This window comes from Hirundo rustica, chromosome 5 (genome assembly GCF_015227805.2).
Source record: "Hirundo rustica isolate bHirRus1 chromosome 5, bHirRus1.pri.v3, whole genome shotgun sequence".
Lineage (NCBI taxonomy): Eukaryota > Metazoa > Chordata > Aves > Passeriformes > Hirundinidae > Hirundo > Hirundo rustica.
The window spans coordinates 957,914-977,737 of NC_053454.1; the positions used below are offsets into that span (position 1 = coordinate 957,914).

At 56.6% G+C, this 19,824-nt stretch overlaps 1 protein-coding gene across 1 annotated transcript; it reads left to right on the forward strand.

Annotated features, from left to right (window-relative positions):
- The first annotated feature begins 33 nt into the window (after positions 1 to 33).
- Positions 34 to 17,857, forward strand: CCT7 (chaperonin containing TCP1 subunit 7). The gene is made up of 12 exons (XM_040065222.2): positions 34 to 159; positions 2,718 to 2,871; positions 4,734 to 4,840; positions 6,751 to 6,876; positions 7,380 to 7,432; positions 8,828 to 8,999; positions 9,984 to 10,148; positions 10,902 to 11,090; positions 11,586 to 11,683; positions 12,331 to 12,463; positions 14,749 to 14,955; positions 17,107 to 17,857. The coding sequence occupies exons 1-12, from the start codon at positions 154 to 156 to the stop codon at positions 17,326 to 17,328; spliced, it is 1,632 nt and encodes a 543-aa protein (XP_039921156.1). The 5' UTR covers positions 34 to 153; the 3' UTR covers positions 17,329 to 17,857.
- Positions 17,858 to 19,824: the final 1,967 nt, after the last annotated feature.

Here is a 19,824-nt window from a genome sequence, read left to right on the forward strand (position 1 = left end):
GTCCGCTGCCAAATACTGCTCTATCACATTTCCCCGCTCTGAGCGCCCTCTTCCCTCCCTGCCAGATTGTGCTCCGGCCCCCGGCCCGCCCCCGGGAAGGTTCTGGGCGTGCGCGGTGCATTGTGGGGTGGCCGGGAGCGAGCAGCCGCCGCAATGATGGTGAGTGCCCGCGGCCCCGCCGCCATCCGCCGCCATCCGCCGCCGTCCCCGCGTCCCGCCACCCTGCACGGGCCCCGGGGCTCTGCCCGACCCGCAGGGACCGCGTGTGGCGGGGTCACGGCGGGCCGGGCCGCGGGGATGGAGCCGCCCCGGCGCGCCGGCCTGGCGGTAGCCGGGCTGTGCCGGGCCGGGCTGTGCCGGGGCCGGGATGGGAGGGATGGGAGCGGGCAGCCCGGAGCTCCATCCCGCGGCCTCCGCCCGGCCCGGCACGGCTCTGGTTCCCGCGGCCGTACGGCCCCGGGTTCCCGCTCTCCCCGGCTCCGAGCCCCGCGGTGATGCGGGCGGTGGATGTGTCTCCACCCTGATTTCCCTGGGGATAGATAAGCGGTTCCTTTTGCCTTGAGATTCCCGCTCTGCTGGGTGTGGAGGAAAGCTGGACGGTTTTTTCCGTTAAAATCTTTCCAGGTTTCAGGGATCACGGAACAGGCAGGGCTGGAGATCAGTCAGCTCAATCCCCCTGCCCGGGCAGGGTCACCTGGAGCAGGTGACACAGGAACGTGTCCGGGTGGGTTTGGGATGTCTCCAGGCAAGGGGACACTCCAGGCCCTCCCTGTGCAGCTGTCCCAGGGCTCTGTCACCCTCCAGGGAAAGAAATTCTTCCTCATCTTGAGGTGGAATTTCCTGTGTTTTAATTTATGTCCTGTTACTGGGCACGACCAGAAAGAGTCTGGCACCAAACTGTCGGCACCGCCTTGGAGAGATTTGTATGGATTGATGGGATCCCCTCTCAGCCTTCCCTTCTCCAGCCTAACCAGGCACAGCTCCTGCTGTCTCTCCTCGTAGGAGAGGTGCTGCAGACCCCAACGATGTTCTTTGGACCTGTCCCTGAACCCTCTCCAGTAGCTCCTGTGACCCCTCAGTGCAGCAAGCACTGAATTTTATTGTTTCTTCAGTTATTCAGTTTATTCAGTTTAATTCTGCTCTGTGCCTGCCAGCAGCTGTTCCACACCGGCGCGTCCCAAATTTTGGCTGGGTTTGGGCTTTGCCTGTGAGAATGGTTTGGGTGGGAAGGGACCTTAAACCCCCCCCAGTGCCACCCCTGCCATGGGCAGGGACACTTCCCACTAATCCCAGGCTGCTCCTGCCCTGTCCAGCCTGGCCTTGGATGCTTCCAGGGATGGGGCAGCCACAGCTGCTCTGGTGCCATCAGCACCCAGACTGGTTTGGTTCCTCAGAGTTTCTGTAATTCCTGCGTGTTCTGGCTCCTCCAGGCCAGAATCAGAGTCAGCTCCTCGGTGGGCAGTGCTGCCCCAAAGAGCCCCCGTGGTTTTTGGGACAGTCACTGTGAGCTCCCTGAGCCCGTGGTGGGAGCAGCTGTGTGAATTCCTGGAGCAGTGGGAGGTGGAAAGCAGCCGGGCTGTGCGGAGCAGAGGATTTACCAATCTGGATATTTTACCAATTTACCAATACCAATCTGCATTTTTTACCAATTTACCAATACCAATCTGCATTTACCAGTTTACTGATACCGATCTGCATTTTTTACCAATACTAGTCTCTATTTTTTACCAATTTACCAATACCAGTCTGGATTTTTTTACCAATTTACCAATACCAAACTGCATTTTTACCAATTTACCAATACCAATCTGCATTTTTTACCTATTCACCAATGCCAATCTGTATCTTTTACAATTTCCCTATACCAATCTGCATTTTTTACCAATACCAATCTGCATTTTTTGCCAATTTACCGATACCAATCTACATTTACCAATTTACCAGTACCAATCTGTATTTTTTACCAATTTACCAATACCAATCTGCATTTACCAATTTACTGATACCGATCTGCATTTTTTACTAATACTAGTCTCCAATTTTTACCAATTTACCAATACCAGTCTGGATTTTTTTACCAATTTGCCAATACCAAACTGCATTTTTACCAATTTACCAATACCAATCTGCATTTTTTACCAATTTTCCAATACTGATCTGTATCTTTTACCAATTTACCGATAGTAATCTGTATTTACCAATTTACCGATACCAATCTGCATTTTTTACCTATTCACCAATACCAATCTGTATCTTTTACAATTTCCCTATACCAATCTGAGTTTTTTACCAATACCAATCTGCGTTTTTTACCAATTTACCGATACCAATCTGATTTTTTACCAATTTACCGATACCAACCTGCATGTTTTACCAATTTACTGATACCAATCTGCATTTTTTACCAATTTCCCAATACTAATTTGTATTTTTTACCAATTTCCTGATACTAGTCTGCATTTTTTTACCAATTTACCGATACCAATCTGATTTTTTACCAATTTACTGATACCAATCTGCATTTTTTACCAATTTCCCAATACTAATTTGTATTTTTTACCAATTTACCGATACCAGTCTGCATTTTTTTACCAATTTACTGATACCAATCTGCATTTTCGGCCTCGTTCTTGCCCCGCTCCGCCCTCCTGCTCCGTCAGGGCTTTGCTGCGGGTTCTGGTGCTGGGTCTGACGGCGCTGCTGCCCTCTCCCCGCAGCCCACTCCGGTTATCCTGCTGAAGGAGGGCACGGACACGTCGCAGGGCATCCCGCAGCTGGTCAGCAACATCAACGCGTGCCAGGTGATCGCCGAGGCCGTGCGCACCACGCTGGGCCCGCGCGGCATGGACAAGCTCATCGTGGACGATCGGGGTAATCCGGCAATAAAAACCCCGGCGGTTCCGCGCTCCGGTGCCTTCCTTGGCTCACCGGAACGGCGCCTTTCCTGCCGTGACTGTGCCCTGGGGTTCCTCCTGTGCTGCCCAGGCAGAGTGGACAGGAACGGCGCCTTTCCCAGTGTGACTGTGCCCTGGGGTTCCTCCTGTGCTGCCCTGGCAGAGTGGGCAGGAACGGCGCCTTTCCCACAGTGACTGGGCGCTGGGGTTCCTCCTGTGCTCCCCTGGCAGAGTGGGCAGGAACGGCGCCTTTCCCACAGTGACTGTGCCCTGGGGTTCCTCCTGTGCTGCCCTGGCAGAGTGGGCAGGAACGGCGCCTTTCCCAGTGTGACTGTGCCCTGGGGTTCCTCCTGTGCTGCCCTGGCAGAGTGGGCAGGAACGGCGCCTTTCCCGCAGTGACTGTGCCCTGGGGTTCCTCCTGTGCTGCCCTGGCAGAGTGGGCAGGAACGGCGCCTTTCCCAGTGTGACTGTGCCCTGGGGTTCCTCCTGTGCTGCCCTGGCAGAGTGGGCAGGAACGGCGCCTTTCCCAGTGTGACTGTGCCCTGGGGTTCCTCCTGTGCTGCCGTGGCAGAGTGGGCAGGAACGGCGCCTTTCCCACAGTGACTGTGCCCTGGGATTCCTCCTGTGCTGCCCTGGCAGAGTGGGCAGGAACGGCGCCTTTCCCAGTGTGACTGGGCGCTGGGGTTCCTCCTGTGCTGCCCTGGAGGAGTGGGTGGTTAAGATTAGAGACGGGATTAAAGGTTGGAAGAGCAAGGACTAAGTAGATACATTTTGTTTTCTAGTGGTATATGGTTCCTTACAGAAAAGTATAAAATAGTGATGAGCCCCGTGGGTTAATTTCACACAGTGAGTCAGATATCATCTGGGACTTTGGGCATCTTTTCCATAAATATAAATACAAAGCTAATACATTAGTAATAATAAAATTATAATAACGCATCACTACAACATGTTATTGACATCATTATTCTATTAATATACTAATGTAAATATAGTTAAAAATATTAATAGTAACCCAGCATTTGCGTGTAAGCGCATTTCCGCAGCCTCAGCCTGTGCCTGCCTCTCCCAGCAGCTGCTCACTTCTGTCTGGGTGTTTTTCAGCTGAACACTTCGGTGTTTTTACCCCTGTAAAGGACAATTGCCACTCCAGCCTGAGGGTTCCCTGTTTGCTCCCCTGGGCACATGCAGGATCCGTGGGGTTGGATGTATCACTGTAAGTCTGTGCCAGGCAGGAGAAGCAGAGAGTCCTGAACCTCTCCTCAAGTATTTTTGGTCATCTCTGTTGCTAAATGAGGCTCCTGCTACCTGTGGAGTTACTCAGCAGTTGTGGCTGAGCGTGAGGTCAGTGGATGTTCCTGGCTGAATTTTAATCTTTTTTTTGGAGTGTGATTTAGAGATGAGCTTTGATCTCACTCTGAAAAGACTTGTATGAAGTCACCAAACTAATTATTTATTGTTTTTGTTACTGAAAGCTTAGTATTGTCTTTTATGTAGTTTTTACAAATAGGAGCTGTAATAAATCCTTGTTCAAAAGGATTTAAATTTACCTAATAACTAATACAATTTCTAGGCTCTCTTTTCATGAGAGTCTCTGACCAGAATATGGTTCTATTTGTCCAAGGAGTATGTTGAGAAGAGGGAAATGAATTCCAAACCTTTGTTGGTGTGGGAAGTTTTTCTGCTCTCAGATGGACTTCACTGAACCTGCTCCGATGGGCTGAGAGGACTCTGGTGGAGCAGAGGAACCTGCCGAGATCTCCCGAGAGCCCCCAGAGACAGGGCTCTACCCCGGTGCTGTGCAGCTGCCCTTAACTTCCTTTTCTCCATCAACCCCAGGCAAAGCCACCATCTCCAACGACGGGGCCACCATCCTGAAGCTGCTGGACGTTGTCCATCCGGCCGCCAAGACCTTGGTGGACATCGCCAAATCCCAGGACGCAGAGGTGGGAGGGGATCCTGGGGCTGTGACACGGAGCAGCCTGCTGCCCCTGCTGCCCTGGGCTTTGTGTTAACTGCTGGCAGTCGCTCCTGGGGTGCTGGCATTTACTCTGCCTGCTCTGGAGCCAGGCTGGGAGAGCTGGGAATGTTCCCCTGGAGAAGGGAAAAATCCAGGGAATCCTCAGAGTCCCCAAAGGGGCTCCAGGAGAGCTGGAGAGGGGCTGGGGACAAGGGCTGGAGGGACAGGACACAGGGAATGGCTTCCAGTGCCAGAGAATAGGGATGGATGGGATACTGGGATACAGGAATTCCTGGCTGGGAGGGTGGGCAGGCCCTGGCACAGGGTGCCCAGAGCAGCTGTGGATCCCTGGAGTGTCCCAGGTCAGGCTGTGGATCCCTGGAGGTGTCCCAGGCCAGGCTGAGGATCCCCTGGATCCCTTAGAGGTGTCCCAGGCCAGGCTGTGGATCCCCTGGATCCCTGGAGGTGTCCCAGGCCAGGCTGTGGATCCCTGGAGGTGCCCCAGGCCAGGCTGTGGATCCCCTGGATCCCTGGAGGTGTCCCAGGCCAGGCTGTGGATCCCTGGAGGTGCCCCAGGCCAGGCTGTGGATCCCTGGAGGTGCCCCAGGCCAGGCTGTGGATCCCCTGGATCCCTGGAGGTGCCCCAGACGAGGCTGTGGATCCCTGGAGGTGTCCCAGGCCAGGCTGTGGATCCCCTGGATCCCTGGTGGTGTCCGAGGCCAGGCTCTGGATCCCTGGAGTGTCCCAGGCCAGGCTGTGGATCCCTGGAGGTGTCCCAGGCCAGGCTGTGGATCCCTGGAGGTGTCCCAGGCCAGGCTGTGGATCCCTGGAGTGTCCCAGGCCAGGCTGTGGATCCCTGGCAGTGCCCCAGGCCAGGCTGTGGATCCCTGGATCCCTGGCAGTGTCCCAGGCCAGGTTGGACACTGGGGCTGGGAGCAGCCTGGGGTGGTGGAAGGTGTCCCTGCCTGTGGCAGAGGGTGGCACTGGATGGGCTTTGAGGTCCCTTCCCACCCAAACCACTCCGAACCACTGAGGAATTCTGCTCCAAATCCGTGAGCAGAGGAAATCCCAGGCTCTGGTTTCCCTGGAAGCTCTGCAGCGGTTTTGCAGCTGCTCTCAGGTGGTGTCTGCAGTGTGGGGGTGACACACAGCGGGGGTGACACACAGCGGGGGTGACACACAGTGGGGGTGATGCAGTGGGGGTGACACAGTGGGGGTGACACACAGTGGGGTTGACACACAGTGAGGGTGACACAGTGGGGGTGACACACAGTGGGGGTGACACAGTGGGTGTTACCTGGACACGCAAAGCAATCACATGTAGACAAGAAATTTCGCAGGGCAGAGGTTCCTCAGTCCCAGCTCAATGCTGAGTCAGGGCAGAGAGAGAGCCTCCTTGTTTATTTCTTACTTTTTATACATTTGTGGGTCTGGCTGAAGATTGGCTTTTGGAGTTCTCACCCCTCAGCCTCAGTGGCCAGACCAGCTGTCAGTTACAATTGTTTTCAGGTTAGAAATGTGCAAACAAAGGACAGAGAATGAAAAACAAAGTATTTGTTTATGTTACATCTGTGAGAAAAAGGTAGAAACTGCTCCTGATATTGTACAGTAGCTAAGAGGTCTGACTCCATTTTATGAAAATTCAAAAGGCTTTAAAAATCTCAGAAAAACCAGGGTGACACACAGTGGGGGTGACACAGTGGGGGTCACACAGTGGGGGTCCGACGCAGTGGGGGTGACACACAGCAGGGGTGACACAGCGGGGGTGACACAGTGGGGGTGACACAGTGGGGGTGACACACAGTGGGGGTGACACACAGTGGGGGTGACACACAGTGGGGGTGACACAGTGGGGTTGACACACAGTGGGGGTGACGCTGTCCCCTGTCCGTGCAGGTGGGTGATGGCACCACGTCCGTGACCCTGCTGGCAGCCGAGTTCCTGAAGCAGGTGAAGCCCTACGTGGAGGAGGGGCTCCATCCCCAGATCATCATCCGCGCCTTCCGCACGGCCACGCAGCTGGTGAGGCACGGCAGGGCCCCTGGGGTGGCTCTGTGCCAGGGAATGGGCGTGGGGAGCGCCAGCAGCCACCTCCTGCTGCCTCCCTGCCAGCAGCAGTGCCTCTCCTGGGGCCAGGGCCCGCTGCTGCCAGTCCACATCTCCGCAGCGCTGTCCCTTCCTTCGGGTTTTTTCCCCAAGGAGGAATAAATGGAAAACTCGTTTTCCGTTCTCCTGTTCTCTGCTCCCCCTTAGTAAACCGTGTGTCCCTGTTGGTCCCGTGGAGCTGATTTTTGGAGGTTTGCTGCTCAGCAGCCCTTTGATTCCCAGGATCTCTGCTGAACACAAACAGCAGAGCGGCTCCTCCCACTCCTCATATATTGGTGCATTCCTTGGAATTGCTGCGCTGGCAGGGGTGGAACAACTTAACCACTTGAAACTTCAGCGCTGTCGAAGCAGAGAGCAAAAGATAAAATACAAAGAGAGAGGAGCATAAATCATTAATGCAGCTGTTGCCTTTCTGCCAGGCTGTGAACAAGATCAAGGAAATCGCTGTCTCCGTGAAGAAGGAGGATAAAGAGTGAGTTTCCCGTGGAGGTGACCTGGTTGTGTTCTGGGCTCTGGCTGAGGGGGCTGGAGCTGCAGCCCCACGCTGGGGTTATTCCCAGTTTCCCTGGAATTCCCTGCTGCTCCAGGGGCGGTGCTGTGCTCCCACCTGGCTGCAGGGGATGATGCAGGCCAGTGTCTCCCAGTGCTCATGGGGGAAGCTGGGCACCAAAATGAGTGGCCTGATTTCTTCCTTGCAGCGGTGGAGTCTTGGAGCTCTTGCTGCAGTCAGTGGCAGTGTTAAATCTCAGCACTTCCCTGAGGATCAGATCCCTTTTTAGCTGTCACACAGCAGGGTAGATAGCTCATAGCAGTGATCCCTTCAGCTGAGGTGAGAATCCCGGAGTTCCTTTTCTCCCTGGATTTTAAACATGTGTCTTCTGCACCTTGCTGATGCCTGCAGTCAGTTTGAATTATTTCAGCTGCGTAAGCATCTTGAATAAACCAAAACGGGTCCTCCGAAGCAAATGCTGGAGAAAAACCCAGATGTGGTGCTGTGATGGGAAATAGGGTGGCTCCCGTGGGGGATAGAGCCTGGCAGCTGCACCCACATCTCCCTGGTGTCTGTCCCCCGCTCTGCTGCGTGTGCAGTGCCTCAGTTAGTACTTGAGCAGATGTGCTGCCTTTCGAGGGTTTCAGGAACGTCCTCCTGCCTTGGGATGAAGGAGAGCACCTGCTCTGTTCCGCTTTTATGTGCATAAAAGCTGATCAGCCTTGTCAGTGCTGCGCTGGAGCTTGAGCTCTAAAAAGGAGACCGGGATTTGTCAGTCTGGGATTTGTGCCTTGTTCTCCCCACTGACAGGAGGGAGCTGAACTTTGCCTCTATCAGAGAGGATTTTGGACCCCTCATGACAAGACAGACCCTGAGGGGCTGGAGCATGTCCAGGGAAGGGAAGAGAGCTGGGAAAGGGGCTGGAGAATTCCTGAGGGAGCTGGGAAAGGGGCTGGAGAACTCCTGAGGGAGCTGGGAAGGGGCTGAGCCTGGAGAAAAGGAGGCTCAGTGGGACCTTGTGGCTCTGCACCAGTCCCTGACAGGAGGGGACAGCCGGGGGGAATTTGGGATCTTATCCCAGGGAACAGGGACAGGAGGAGAGGGAACGGCCTCAGCCTGGGCCAGGGGAGCTCAGGGTGGATTTTGGGAATTTCCTTCACTGCCCAGGGAGGTTTGGAGTCTCCATCCCTGGGGGGATTTCAGAGCCCTGTGCGTGTGGCACTTGGGGACAGGGGTCAGTGGTGGCCCTGGCAGTGCTGGACTCAATCTTACAGGTATTTTCCAGCCTAAACCCGTGACTAATAAAGCCACATAGGGATTTTGAAGCTTGTGAAAAATCTGGCAGGTGACCAAAGCTTTGTTTTTCCTTTCCTGCAGTGAGCAGAGGAGTCTCCTGGAAAAGTGTGCAGCCACAGCCCTGAGCTCCAAGCTCATCTCCCAGAGCAAGGAGTTCTTCTCCAAGATGGTTGTGGATGCTGTGATGATGTTGGATGACTTGCTGCAGCTCAAGATGATCGGGATAAAGAAGGTGCAAGGAGGAGCTTTGGAAGTAAGTGTTGGAGGGATGGGAGACAGGGATGCCAGCTCTGGTGGTGGCTTGGCTCTAGCAGAAGTGCAGCCTGTGGGGAATTCCCAAAGTGGAACAAAGCTGTTGGTGTGAGGAGGAAGTTTGGCAGGTAGGGCTGGGTTTCTTTTCCATAGGTCGAGTTTCTGGTTTTTGAGCTAAATTCACTCTTCACCTCACTGCAGCAAAAGCTGTAACTGATAAAATTCCATTTATCTCCCCACAGTTTTTTGTTGGTTTTTTTGTTTGTTTGTTTGGTTTTTTTTTTGTGGGATCCAAAAGTCCTGGTTGAATGTAGGATTACTGGGTTGGGAAAAATGCAAGGAAAACCTCATGAAGCTGATTTAGTGGTGGGCAGGGCGGGTGGGATGTGTGGTTTGTGCCACAGTGCTGGAAAACCTGTGTGTCTGGGAGTGCGCCTGGATATATGGTAGGGAATTGTTCCTGGCTGTGGGACAGCCCCTGTGGAGAGGGAGATTCACATCCCGATTTCAGCCAGGGAATGGTGTTGAACAGAAAATCCGGGAGGTGGTGATGGAACTTGGAAAGACAAACCAGAGCAAAAACCAGCCCCCAGTGGGGCTGTGGGTGAGAAATACCCAAAAGTTCAAAGGGAAGTAAAGGGAAAGAGATCAGGGAGTGAACTGATTGCTCCTCTCCTTGATCTTCAGGCTGCGTGAGGAGTTTTGAGGGGTAGAGAAGAAGCTGCTTTTGTGAGCTGAAAGAAATCCTTGCTGCTTATTTCCTCCAGAAGTGGGTTAATCAAAGGAGACAGTGCTGGGAAGGCTTTGTAAAGGAGACCTCTGGAAGCAGGGAGGGAAGGCTTTGTAAAGGAGGCCTCTGGAAGCAGGGAGGGAAGGCTTTGTAAAGGAGGCCTCTGGAAGCAGGGAGTGTCCCGTGGGAGTTGTTATTTTAACCCTGTGCAGAAAACCTTGGGGGCTGAGCCTGAGGCCAATCCCCGTGTTCCAGGACTCACAGCTGGTGGCTGGAGTTGCCTTTAAGAAAACCTTCTCCTACGCTGGGTTTGAGATGCAGCCCAAGAAGTACCAGTCCCCCAAAATCGCCCTGCTCAACGTGGAGCTGGAGCTCAAAGCTGAGAAGGACAACGCCGAGGTCAGAGTCAACACGGTGGAGGTGAGAGCCACAGGGGAGCCTGGCCTGCTTCCTCACCCCTGGGACACCTGGGGCTGCTCATCCCGGGCTAGGGAGGAGATGGGAGCGCTGGGCATGTTCCCCTGCAGAAGGGAAAAATCCAGGGAATCCTCCGAGTCCCTCAAGGGGCTCCAGGAGAGCTGGAGAGGGGCTGGGGACAAGGGCTGGAGGGACAGGACACAGGGAATGGCTTCCAGTGGGAAAGGGGAGATTGGGCTGGGATCTTGGGCAGGAATTCCTGTCTGGGAGGGTGGGGAGGGGCTGGGAATTCTGGAATTCCCGGATTTGCTGTGGCTGCCCCTGGATCCCTGGCAGTGCCCAAGGTGAGGTTGGATGCTGGAGCACCCTGGGGTAGTGGAAGCGTCCCTGCTCATGGCACTGGATGTCCCTTCCCACCCAAACCGTTCCCTGATCAATGAGTTTGCCTTCTGCCCGTCCTCCACCTTTGGAAAAGCCCGCTGGGTTGTGCTGCCCCGTGGGAGCGTGGCTGCGGCGGTCACGGCGGGCTCAGCGCGCGTTTGTGAGCTGTCCCTATCCCCAGCTGTGCCGAGCCAGCGGCTCTGGGCTGATTGCCTTAGGCCTAGCTGCTGCCCTGAGGCACAGCTTATCCAGCAGCGCTGCGGGAGCGGGCAGTGCCGCGGGACCCCCGGCTGCAGCGCTGGCGGCGGCTCCGTGCCAGGGCTGCACGTGGGGCATCCCCTGCCGCAGCAACACCCGTCCCCGTCTCCTGGCCAGGATTACCAGGCCATCGTGGATGCGGAGTGGAACATCCTGTACGACAAACTGGACAAAATCCACAAGTCGGGAGCCAAGGTGGTGCTGTCCAAGCTCCCCATCGGCGACGTGGCCACGCAGTACTTCGCGGACAGGGACATGTTCTGTGCCGGCCGCGTGCCGGAGGAGGATCTCAAGAGGACCATGATGGTGAGCGCCCCTGGACCTGGAGCAAAACCTTTGTGCTCAGTCCTGACACCTCAGGCTGGGCGTTCCCAAACAGCTGCTCGCTGATCTCGCTGCTCCTTGCGAGGATTTGGAAGTTCCGAGTTGGAAGTTTCCGTGTTTGAAGCTTCATCCTCGGTGGGATGAACACGCTGACAGCCCGGTGTTGCGTGTCGAGGTCTGATCAGTGCATCAGCAGGGGTTTCTTTTCCTGAGTTCTTCCCTGTTCCATCATGAGTGTTTTATTCCTTTGTGTGTCTCCTGGACTCTGAGCCTGTGAGTCAGCACCTCGACGCTGCATAATCTCATTTTGCTGCCTGGTGTCCATGAGAGGGGAGGGAAGCAGAAGGGTTTTCCTGAATCTGCAGGATGGGTTTGCGCCAGCTCAGCAGCTGGGCTGTCCCTGAGGCGTGGATCCTGCCGGGAGGTTGCTGTGGGTTGTCAGCGCTGGTAATTCCGTGTTTTCTCCCTTTCCTGCAGGCCTGTGGGGGATCCATCCAGACCAGCGTCAATGCCCTGTCCGATGATGTGCTGGGCCACTGTGAGCTCTTTGAGGAGACCCAGATTGGGGGAGAGAGGTAAAAGCACCAGCTGCAAACCTGTAGTGCTGTGCAGGCGCCCTCATAACAGGTGGGAAAGCTGGGGTCAAAGCCTTGGCAGGGTCAGCATCTCTGAAACTGTTGAAATGGAAACAAGGTTGTTACAAAATGTATATTTTATTATAGCCAGAGGCTGCTTTTTGAGGCTGAGGGAGGGGACAGGAGCAAGATTTCATTGAGGTCCTACCTCTTGTAAATGCTTTTAAAACTCCATGTTTATGTGTCCTGTAAAAAGCACGGTGGTGCTGTTGCGTTTGTAATGGAAGCCCACCACGTTTTGGGGTTGATTGTGGCACCTCTGATGTTCCAGCTTCGCACTTCCCTGTGGGTGCAGGTGAAGCTGGGGACGATGCCCCGGGGTCTTTCCTGATGCTGGAGGAGCAGTGCTGTCTGGGGCTGGCTGCTGCCCTCTGCTCCTGCCAGCTGCAGGCTGGGAGCACCAGTGCGGTGTCAATCCTTGGCACCAGGAAGGGAACGGATTTTCCTGGCTCAGCTGGAATTGTCCCTTCTGCGTTCCCTGGCTCTGCTCCTCGGCCCAGGACCCGCTGGGGTTGTGAGGGTGGGAGCAGAGCCCGTCCAGCCTGCCCAGCAGCAGCTTCTCCATCCCCACACGCTCTCTCTGGCAGGTACAACCTGTTCACGGGCTGCCCCAAGGCCAAGACGTGCACCATCATCCTGCGCGGGGGCGCGGAGCAGTTCATGGAGGAGACGGAGCGCTCCCTGCACGACGCCATCATGATCGTCAGGAGAGCCATCAAGGTGAGCCCCGGCGCTGCCAGGGCACTGCCAGGGCGCTGCCAGAGCTGCTGGGAGCCTCCTCACACACCGGGGCCCGGCTGAGGGCTCTGTGCCCATGGGCACAGCTCGTGGATTCGCCCGAGTGCGGGTGCTTGGCGTGCCTTCGGCAGCGTTTCCAGCTGCTCTGCGGGCACGCCGGGGGCTTGCTGCGCTTCTGTACCCCTGGACCTCCTGCTTGCTCCATCCTCCAGCCCTAAGGGAGCCATCTCCTGGCTGTGCTGGGTGGATCTTCAGGGGGTTGAGCAGCAGAGTGATGGCACTTGTGTGTCCATGCCCATAAAGCACTTGACCTCTCCCTTGGTGCCCATCTGAGGGTGTGACAGTCCCCTGGCTCTGAGGGCAGCCTGGGGGCGCCGAGAGCAGTCCAGGGCCTCTCTGGATGTGTGTTTGGTCCTGGGTGACGCTGCCAGGCTCTGGCTGTTTGTGGGTTACACAGAAACCTGTCACTGTAGGAATGGCTTCTGGTTCAGGGCAGCTCTGGGGCTGCACGTCCTGAGGCGCTGGGGAGAAGCACGTCAGGATTTTTGGAGCTGTTGCTTTTAGTAGGAACGTCCTGATCTCTCTCCTGAAAAAAAACAGCAGAACTGAGCTGCAAGGTGCTGCTGCCAATATCTTTAATTCTGGAGGCTTTTTGGAAGTGAGGGAAGTTTCCCTGGCCCGAGCTGGCTGTGAGCTGCCATCCCTCCCTTTGGGTGGGTGTAGTGTCCTCAAACCCCCTGGGCTCAGCTGCTGGAGCTGCCCTTGGAAGTTCTTGGCATGTCCTTGCCTTTGCCAGCTGTAGCAGTGAGCTTTTTAGGAGCGGAGCTGTCACCTAGATCCCCATAAGCAGTGGAAAAGCCCCTGGGAGGAGTTCAGGCAAAGCAGCCAAGCTCACACATGCACACACACCACGGCTGAGCTCAGCCAGGAGAGGCAGGGAGGCCCTTGGTGTGAGATCTGCTCCAGCAGCGTTTATTCCAGGCACTGAAGGGAGATCAGGAGCAAAGACCAGGCCACGTGGTGGGCACAGGGTTACATATGGGGCCAGCAGCCAGTGACGTGGGGACACGGGGACAGGACAGGGGGCAGTGACCTGGGGACACGGGGACAGGACAGGGGGCAGTGACGTGGGGACACGGGGACAGGACAGGGGGCAGTGACCTTTGGGAAGAGCAGGGACAGTATCAGGGACAGGACAGGGGTCAGTAGGACCTGTAGGAAGAGCAGGGACAGTGCTGGGGACAGGACAGGGGACATTGACCTGTGGGAAGAACAGGGACAGTTTTAGGGACAGGACAGGAGACAGTGACCTTTGGGAAGAGCAGGGACAGGACAGGGGACAGTGACCTTTGGGAAGAGCAGGGACAGGACAGGGGACAGTGACCTGTGGGAAGAACGGGATCAGCCACCCGGGGTGCCACCACCAACAAGGAAGCAAGGAGAGGAGAAACCACGGGAACCAGGGGCGTGGGGAGGGGAGAGACTGGGCAGAGCACAGTTTGCACAGCACCCTGGGGGAGGTCCTGTGTCCCAGGCTAGGCAGGGGAGGCTCCGAGACCTGTCCTTCCAAGGCCACACCCTGGGAATTGTCTCCAGGGGTTCCCGGTTCAGCAGCAGCCAGGGCAGTGGGTTGGAGGAGGGTTCCAGGGTCAGCAGCAGCAGGTTGCAGCGGGCCGGCAGCGCTGCAGCAGCCAGGACAGGGTTGCAGCGGGCTGGCAGCGCTGCAGCAGCCAGGACAGCGGGTTGCAGTGGGGGCTGGCAGCACTGCAGCAGCCAGGACAGAGGGTTGCAGCGAGCTGGCAGCGCTGCAGCAGCCAGGACAGCGGGTTGCAGCGGGCCGGCAGCACTGCAGCAGCCAGGACAGAGGGTTACAGCAGGCTGGCAGCGCTGCAGCAGCCAGGACAGCGGGTTGCAGTGGGGGCTGGCAGCACTGCAGCAGCCAGGACAGAGGGTTGCAGCGAGCTGGCAGCGCTGCAGCAGCCAGGACAGGGTTGCAGCGGGCTGGCAGCGCTGCAGCAGCCAGGACAGGGTTGCAGCAGGCTGGCAGCGCTGCAGCAGGTTGCAGTGGGCCGGCAGCGCTGCGGCAGGTTGCAGCGAGCTGGCAGCACTGCAGCAGGTTGCAGCGAGCTGGCAGCGCTGCAGCAGCCAGGACAGGGTTGCAGTGGGCTGGCAGCGCTGCAGCAGCCAGTGCAGCGGGTTACAGCGAGCTGGCAGCACTGCAGCAGGTTGCAGCGGGCCGGCAGCGCTGCAGCTCCCCGTCCCCGCAGAACGACTCGGTGGTGGCGGGCGGCGGCGCCATCGAGATGGAGCTCTCCAGGTTCCTGCGGGATTACTCCCGCACCATCCCGGGCAAGCAGCAGCTGCTGATCGGCGCCTACGCCAAGGCCCTGGAGATCATCCCCCGGCAGCTCTGCGACAACGCCGGCTTCGACGCCACCAACATCCTCAACAAGCTGCGGGCCAAGCACGCCCAGGTAGGGCCCAGGCTCCCCTTTAGGGCTCCGGTTTGGGTCCCTTTTTGGGGTCACCCCTTCGCCTCTAAAGGTTCCTTTCCAGGGCTCCTCTGTCACCGAGACACACAAAGGGGTCACACGCAGACAAGAGATTTTCGCAGGGCAGGGGTCCTTCCGATCCAGCTCAAACTGAGACTGGCGGAGAGAGAGCCTCTTTGTTTATTTCTTACTTTTTATCCATTTGTGGGTCTAGCAGAAGATTGGCTTCTGGGGTTTTTCACCCCTCAGCCAAGTGGCTAAACCAGCTGTCAGTTACAGTTGTTTTCAGGTTAGAAATATGCAAACAAAGGACAGAGAATGAAAAACAAAGGATTTGTTTATGTTACAACTGTGGGAAAAAGGTAGAACTACTCTTAGTATTGTATAGTAATTAAAAAGATCTGACTCCATTTATGAAAATCAAAAAGGCTAAAAAACTCAGAAAAACCAGGGTAACACTCCTCCTCCCCTTTTTTGGGGTCCTCCCCTCAATTTTGGGGGTCCGTTTTTGGGCTCCCTTTTATGTGTGCCGTCCTCCGAATTTGGGATCCCTTCTTTGGGTGTTCCCTCCACCAGTTTTGGGGTCCCTTCTTTGGGGTACTCCTCCCTTTTTTGGGGTCCCTTTTTTGGGGTACTCCTCCTTTTTTGGGATCCCTTCTTTGGGTGTCGTCCCCCAGATTTGGGATCCGGTTTTTTGGGTGTCTTTTCCCCAATTTTGGGGTGGTTTTTGGGGTCTCCACTCACCTTTCGGGGCCCTGGTTTGGGATCGCTTTTTATGCCCCCCCCCTTTTTCTGGGATCCCATTTTTGGGGTGTCTTCCCCCAGTTCTGGGCCCATTTTGGGGGTCGCCACTCACCTTTTGGGATCCCTTTTTAGGGTGGCACACCAGGGCAGAGCCAGTGTGGGTGATTCCTGTCTCCTGTGTGTCCTGGAGCCTGTCCCAGCTGGGGTGTCCTGGTTTAGGACAAATTTGGGAGGAAACCTCTGAACCGGGGTCCCTCTAGAAAGCAAATTCAAGCAGCTCCTCCCCCAGCTGGTCCAGGAAGAATTTCCTTAGAGACAACTGGGAAAAAAACCTGTTTATTCAACGAAGTGCCCACAAGCACAAAGAGAACAAACAGTACCAAACAAAGCCTCTCACCTTCCTGAAGAGAGATGGCAAAATGGAGAAGGTCCTTGCTGTGGGTTGTAGCTCAGCTCGCTCGGTCTGTGTCCACCAGTGCTGGGAAATGCTCTCCTGGGCCTCAGTGGGCTGCAGGGGGGAGCTCCTGGTGTTTTTCTGGGTTTTTCAGTCCAGAGCAGGTTTAAAGTTCTGACAAAAAGGAAAAAATCAGTCCAGAGAGCTTCTCTGCCTCAGCTGGCTGAAACCCAACTAAAAAGCGGAGGAGAGCTCTGTCCAGCTGTCTGTCCAGGAGCAGAATGCAGAGCAGCGAGTGCAGTTCCTGCAGACGAACCCCACGGTTCTGCTCTCCCCCTGTGTGCTCTCAGAGCCAGTCTGAAAGGTGCAGAACTCAACATCCAGCACAAACAGAGCAGGCACTGGGGGATCCAGGCATCACAGAGTCGCCCCAGGGCACGGTGGCACCCTGGGTGTCTGTTCCCCATCGCCTGGGGGCCCGGCTCGGGTTGCTGTAGGTGGAAGGGAGCTTCCACCCCTGTGTGTCCCCAGGGGTGGATGTGGCACTGATCCCTGTGTCCCCAGGGGTGGATGTGGCACTGATCCCTGTGTCCCCAGGGGTGGATGTGGCACTGATCCCTGTCCCCTGTGTGTCCCCAGGGTGGATGTGGCACTGATCCCTGTGTCCCCAGGGCGGGATGTGGCACTGATCCCTGTGTCCCCAGGGTGGATGTGGCACTGATCCCTGTGTCCTGTGTGTCCCCAGGGGTGGATGTGGCACTGATCCCTGTGTCCTGTGTGTCCCCAGGGGTGGATGTGGCACTGATCCCTGTGTCCCCAGGGGTGGATGTGGCACTGATCCCTGTGTCCCCAGGGCGGGATGTGGCACTGATCCCTGTCCCCAGGGGTGGATGTGGCACTGATCCCTGTCTCTGTGTCCCCAGGGCGGGATGTGGCACTGATCCCTGTGTCCCCAGGGCGGGATGTGGCACTGATCCCTGTCTCTGTGTCCCCAGGGCGGGATGTGGTACGGCGTGGATGTCACCAACGAGGACATCGCGGACAATTTCTCGGCGTGCGTGTGGGAGCCGGCCGTGGTGCGCATCAACGCGCTGACGGCGGCCTCGGAGGCGGCGTGCCTGATCGTGTCCGTGGACGAGACCATCCGCAACCCCCGCTCCAGCGTGGACGCCGCTCCCGCGCGGGGCCGCGCCCGCGCCCGGCCCCACAACCACTGACGGAACCCTGCCGCGATCGGCGGCTGCTCAGCGCGCGGGCCCCGGGCCGGCTTCAGTCAGAGGCGGCTCCTGGCCCTGCAGCCACGGCCCCTGCCCTGCCCTGCCCTGCCCCCTGGGCTGGCCTGGGCACTCCCTTGCCTTCCCTCCAGGGCATTCCCTTCCCTTTGGGTGGGAATTCCCTTCCCTTCGGGCTGGGATTCCCTTCTCCCCCTTCCTTCGGGATCATTCACTTCCCTCCGGGGGATTCCCTTCTCCCCCTTCCCTCGGGATCATTCCCTTCCCTTCGGGCTGGGATTCCCTTCTCCCCCTTCCTTCGGGATCATTCCCTTCCCTTCGGGCTGGGATTCCCTTCTCCCCCTTCCCTCGGGATCATTCCCTTCTCCCCCTTCCCTCGGGAGCCTCCTCCCCTCCAGGCCGGAGCCAGCGCAGGGAAGGGGTTTGTGGCCTATTTATACTGGTTTGGTTTTTGTCCTGCTGGGCACTTTGAACCCAGGCTCCAGCACAATAAAACGAGTTTGTCTCGGGGGCACGTTGGCCTTTCCTCTGTTCTCTGCTTCACTCTGCACGGTGAGAGCTCAGCTGGAACAGAAATGAACCTTCCAGGCTGGTTTTGGTGGGATCTCAGGGCTGGAACAGAAATGAACCTTCCAGGCTGGTTTTTGGTGAAATCTCAGGGCTGAAACAGAAATGAACCTTTCAGACTGGTGAGATTTCAGGACTGGAACAGAAATGAACCTCCCAGGCTGGTTTTTGGTGAGATCTCAGCTGGAACAGAAATGAACCTTCCAGCCTGGTTTTTGGTGAGAGCTCAGCCGGAACAGAAATGAACCTTCCAGGCTGGTTTTGGTGAGAGCTCAGGTGGAACAGAAATGAACCTTCCAGGCTGGTTTTGGTGAGAGCTCAGGTGGAACAGAAATGAACCTTCCAGGCTGGTTTTGGTGAGATCTCATCTGGAACAGAAATGAACCTTCCAGGCTGGTTTTGGTGAGATCTCATCTGGAACAGAAATGAACCTTCCAGGCTGGTTTTGGTGGGATCTCAGGACTGGAACAGAAAGGAACCTTCCAGGCTGGTTTTTGCCATTTCAAAGCTGCTGGAGGGCAGGGCACACTCCAGGCACAGCCCAGGAGCGATTCTAGGATGGAGAACCTCTGTGAGTGCTTGGAGCTCAGATATTGCTCAGTGACATTTTAACTGGCTTGTGCTCAATGGGGCATTTTCATTTTCCACTTTGCTTCGTGGAAGGAGGTTCAGGGCAGCAGCTGTGACAGCTCCAAGGATGCATCCAGGCGTTTGGGGGGGACTCAGACAGGAAAAGGGCCCTGGGAGAGCACGGGGAGATGCTTCTGGGGGTTACAAGGGTGGAGGGAGGACAGTGAAAGATGCAGAATCCTGGGCTGGGTTGGGTTAGAAGGAACCACCAGGATCATCCAGGGACACCTCCCGCTGTGCCAGGCTGCTCCAAACCCCAACGTCCAGCCTGGCCCTGGACACTTTGGGAACCCAGGGGCAGCCACAGCTTCTCTGGGACCCTCAGTGCTGCCCCCGGGTCCCACTCGGTCCCCGTGTCCCGCTTCGTCCCAGCGCCCCGGGATGCCAGGCCAGTGGAGCCCACGGACCCGCAGAGGGAGGCAGGAGGACGCTCCCAGTAAGCCCCGAACACCAGCTGGTCTCACTGGTGTGGGCGCAGCGAGAGTGAAAACCCAGCTCGATCTCCAGAGTCTTTATTCAACACCGAGTCATAAAATAGCTCTTTACACGCTTCGCCGCTGGGGGTTTGTTTCTCTGTAATTCTTTTAGGTACACATTGTTTACACTTGCCAAAGTTTCAAAGCAACAACATCAAAGTGCGTCTACAGGTGAGAGTTCCAACCAAAGTGCTAAAAACACGGACTCCTGGCCGGAGCTGGGCGCTGCTCCCACCGAGCCCCGGATCCTCCCCTGCCCCAGCCAGCCCCTCCCGGGACAGCATCTGCGGCAGATCCCGCTCCTGGGACAGCATCTGCGGCAGATCCCGCTCCTGGGACAGCATCTGCGGCAGATCTCACTCCTGGGACAACATCTCCAGCAGATCTCACTCCTGGGACAACATCTGCGGCAGATCCCGCTCCTGGGACAACATCTGCGGCAGATCCTGCTCCTGGGACAACATCTGCGGCAGATCCCGCTCCTGGGACAACATCTGCGGCAGATCCCGCTCCTGGGACAACATCTGCGGCAGATCTCACTCCTAGGACAACATCTGCGGCAGATCCCGCTCCTGGGACAACATCTGCAGCAGATCCCGCTCCTGGGACAACATCTCCAGCAGATCTCACTCCTAGGACAACATCTGCGGCAGATCCCGCTCCTGGGACAACATCTCCAGCAGATCTCACTCCTAGGACAACATCTGCGGCAGATCCCGCTCCTGGGACAACATCTCCAGCAGATCTCACTCCTAGGACAACATCTCCAGCAGATCCCGCTCCTGGGACAACATCTCCAGCAGATCTC

Bases quoted from the DNA above. Each gene is read 5' to 3' on its own strand.
- CCT7 (XM_040065222.2), top strand. The intron at 6,877-7,379 runs GTGAGGCACGGC...CCTTTCTGCCAG, and splicing joins TCCGCACGGCCACGCAGCTG to GCTGTGAACAAGATCAAGGA. The intron at 11,684-12,330 runs GTAAAAGCACCA...TCTCTCTGGCAG, and splicing joins ACCCAGATTGGGGGAGAGAG to GTACAACCTGTTCACGGGCT.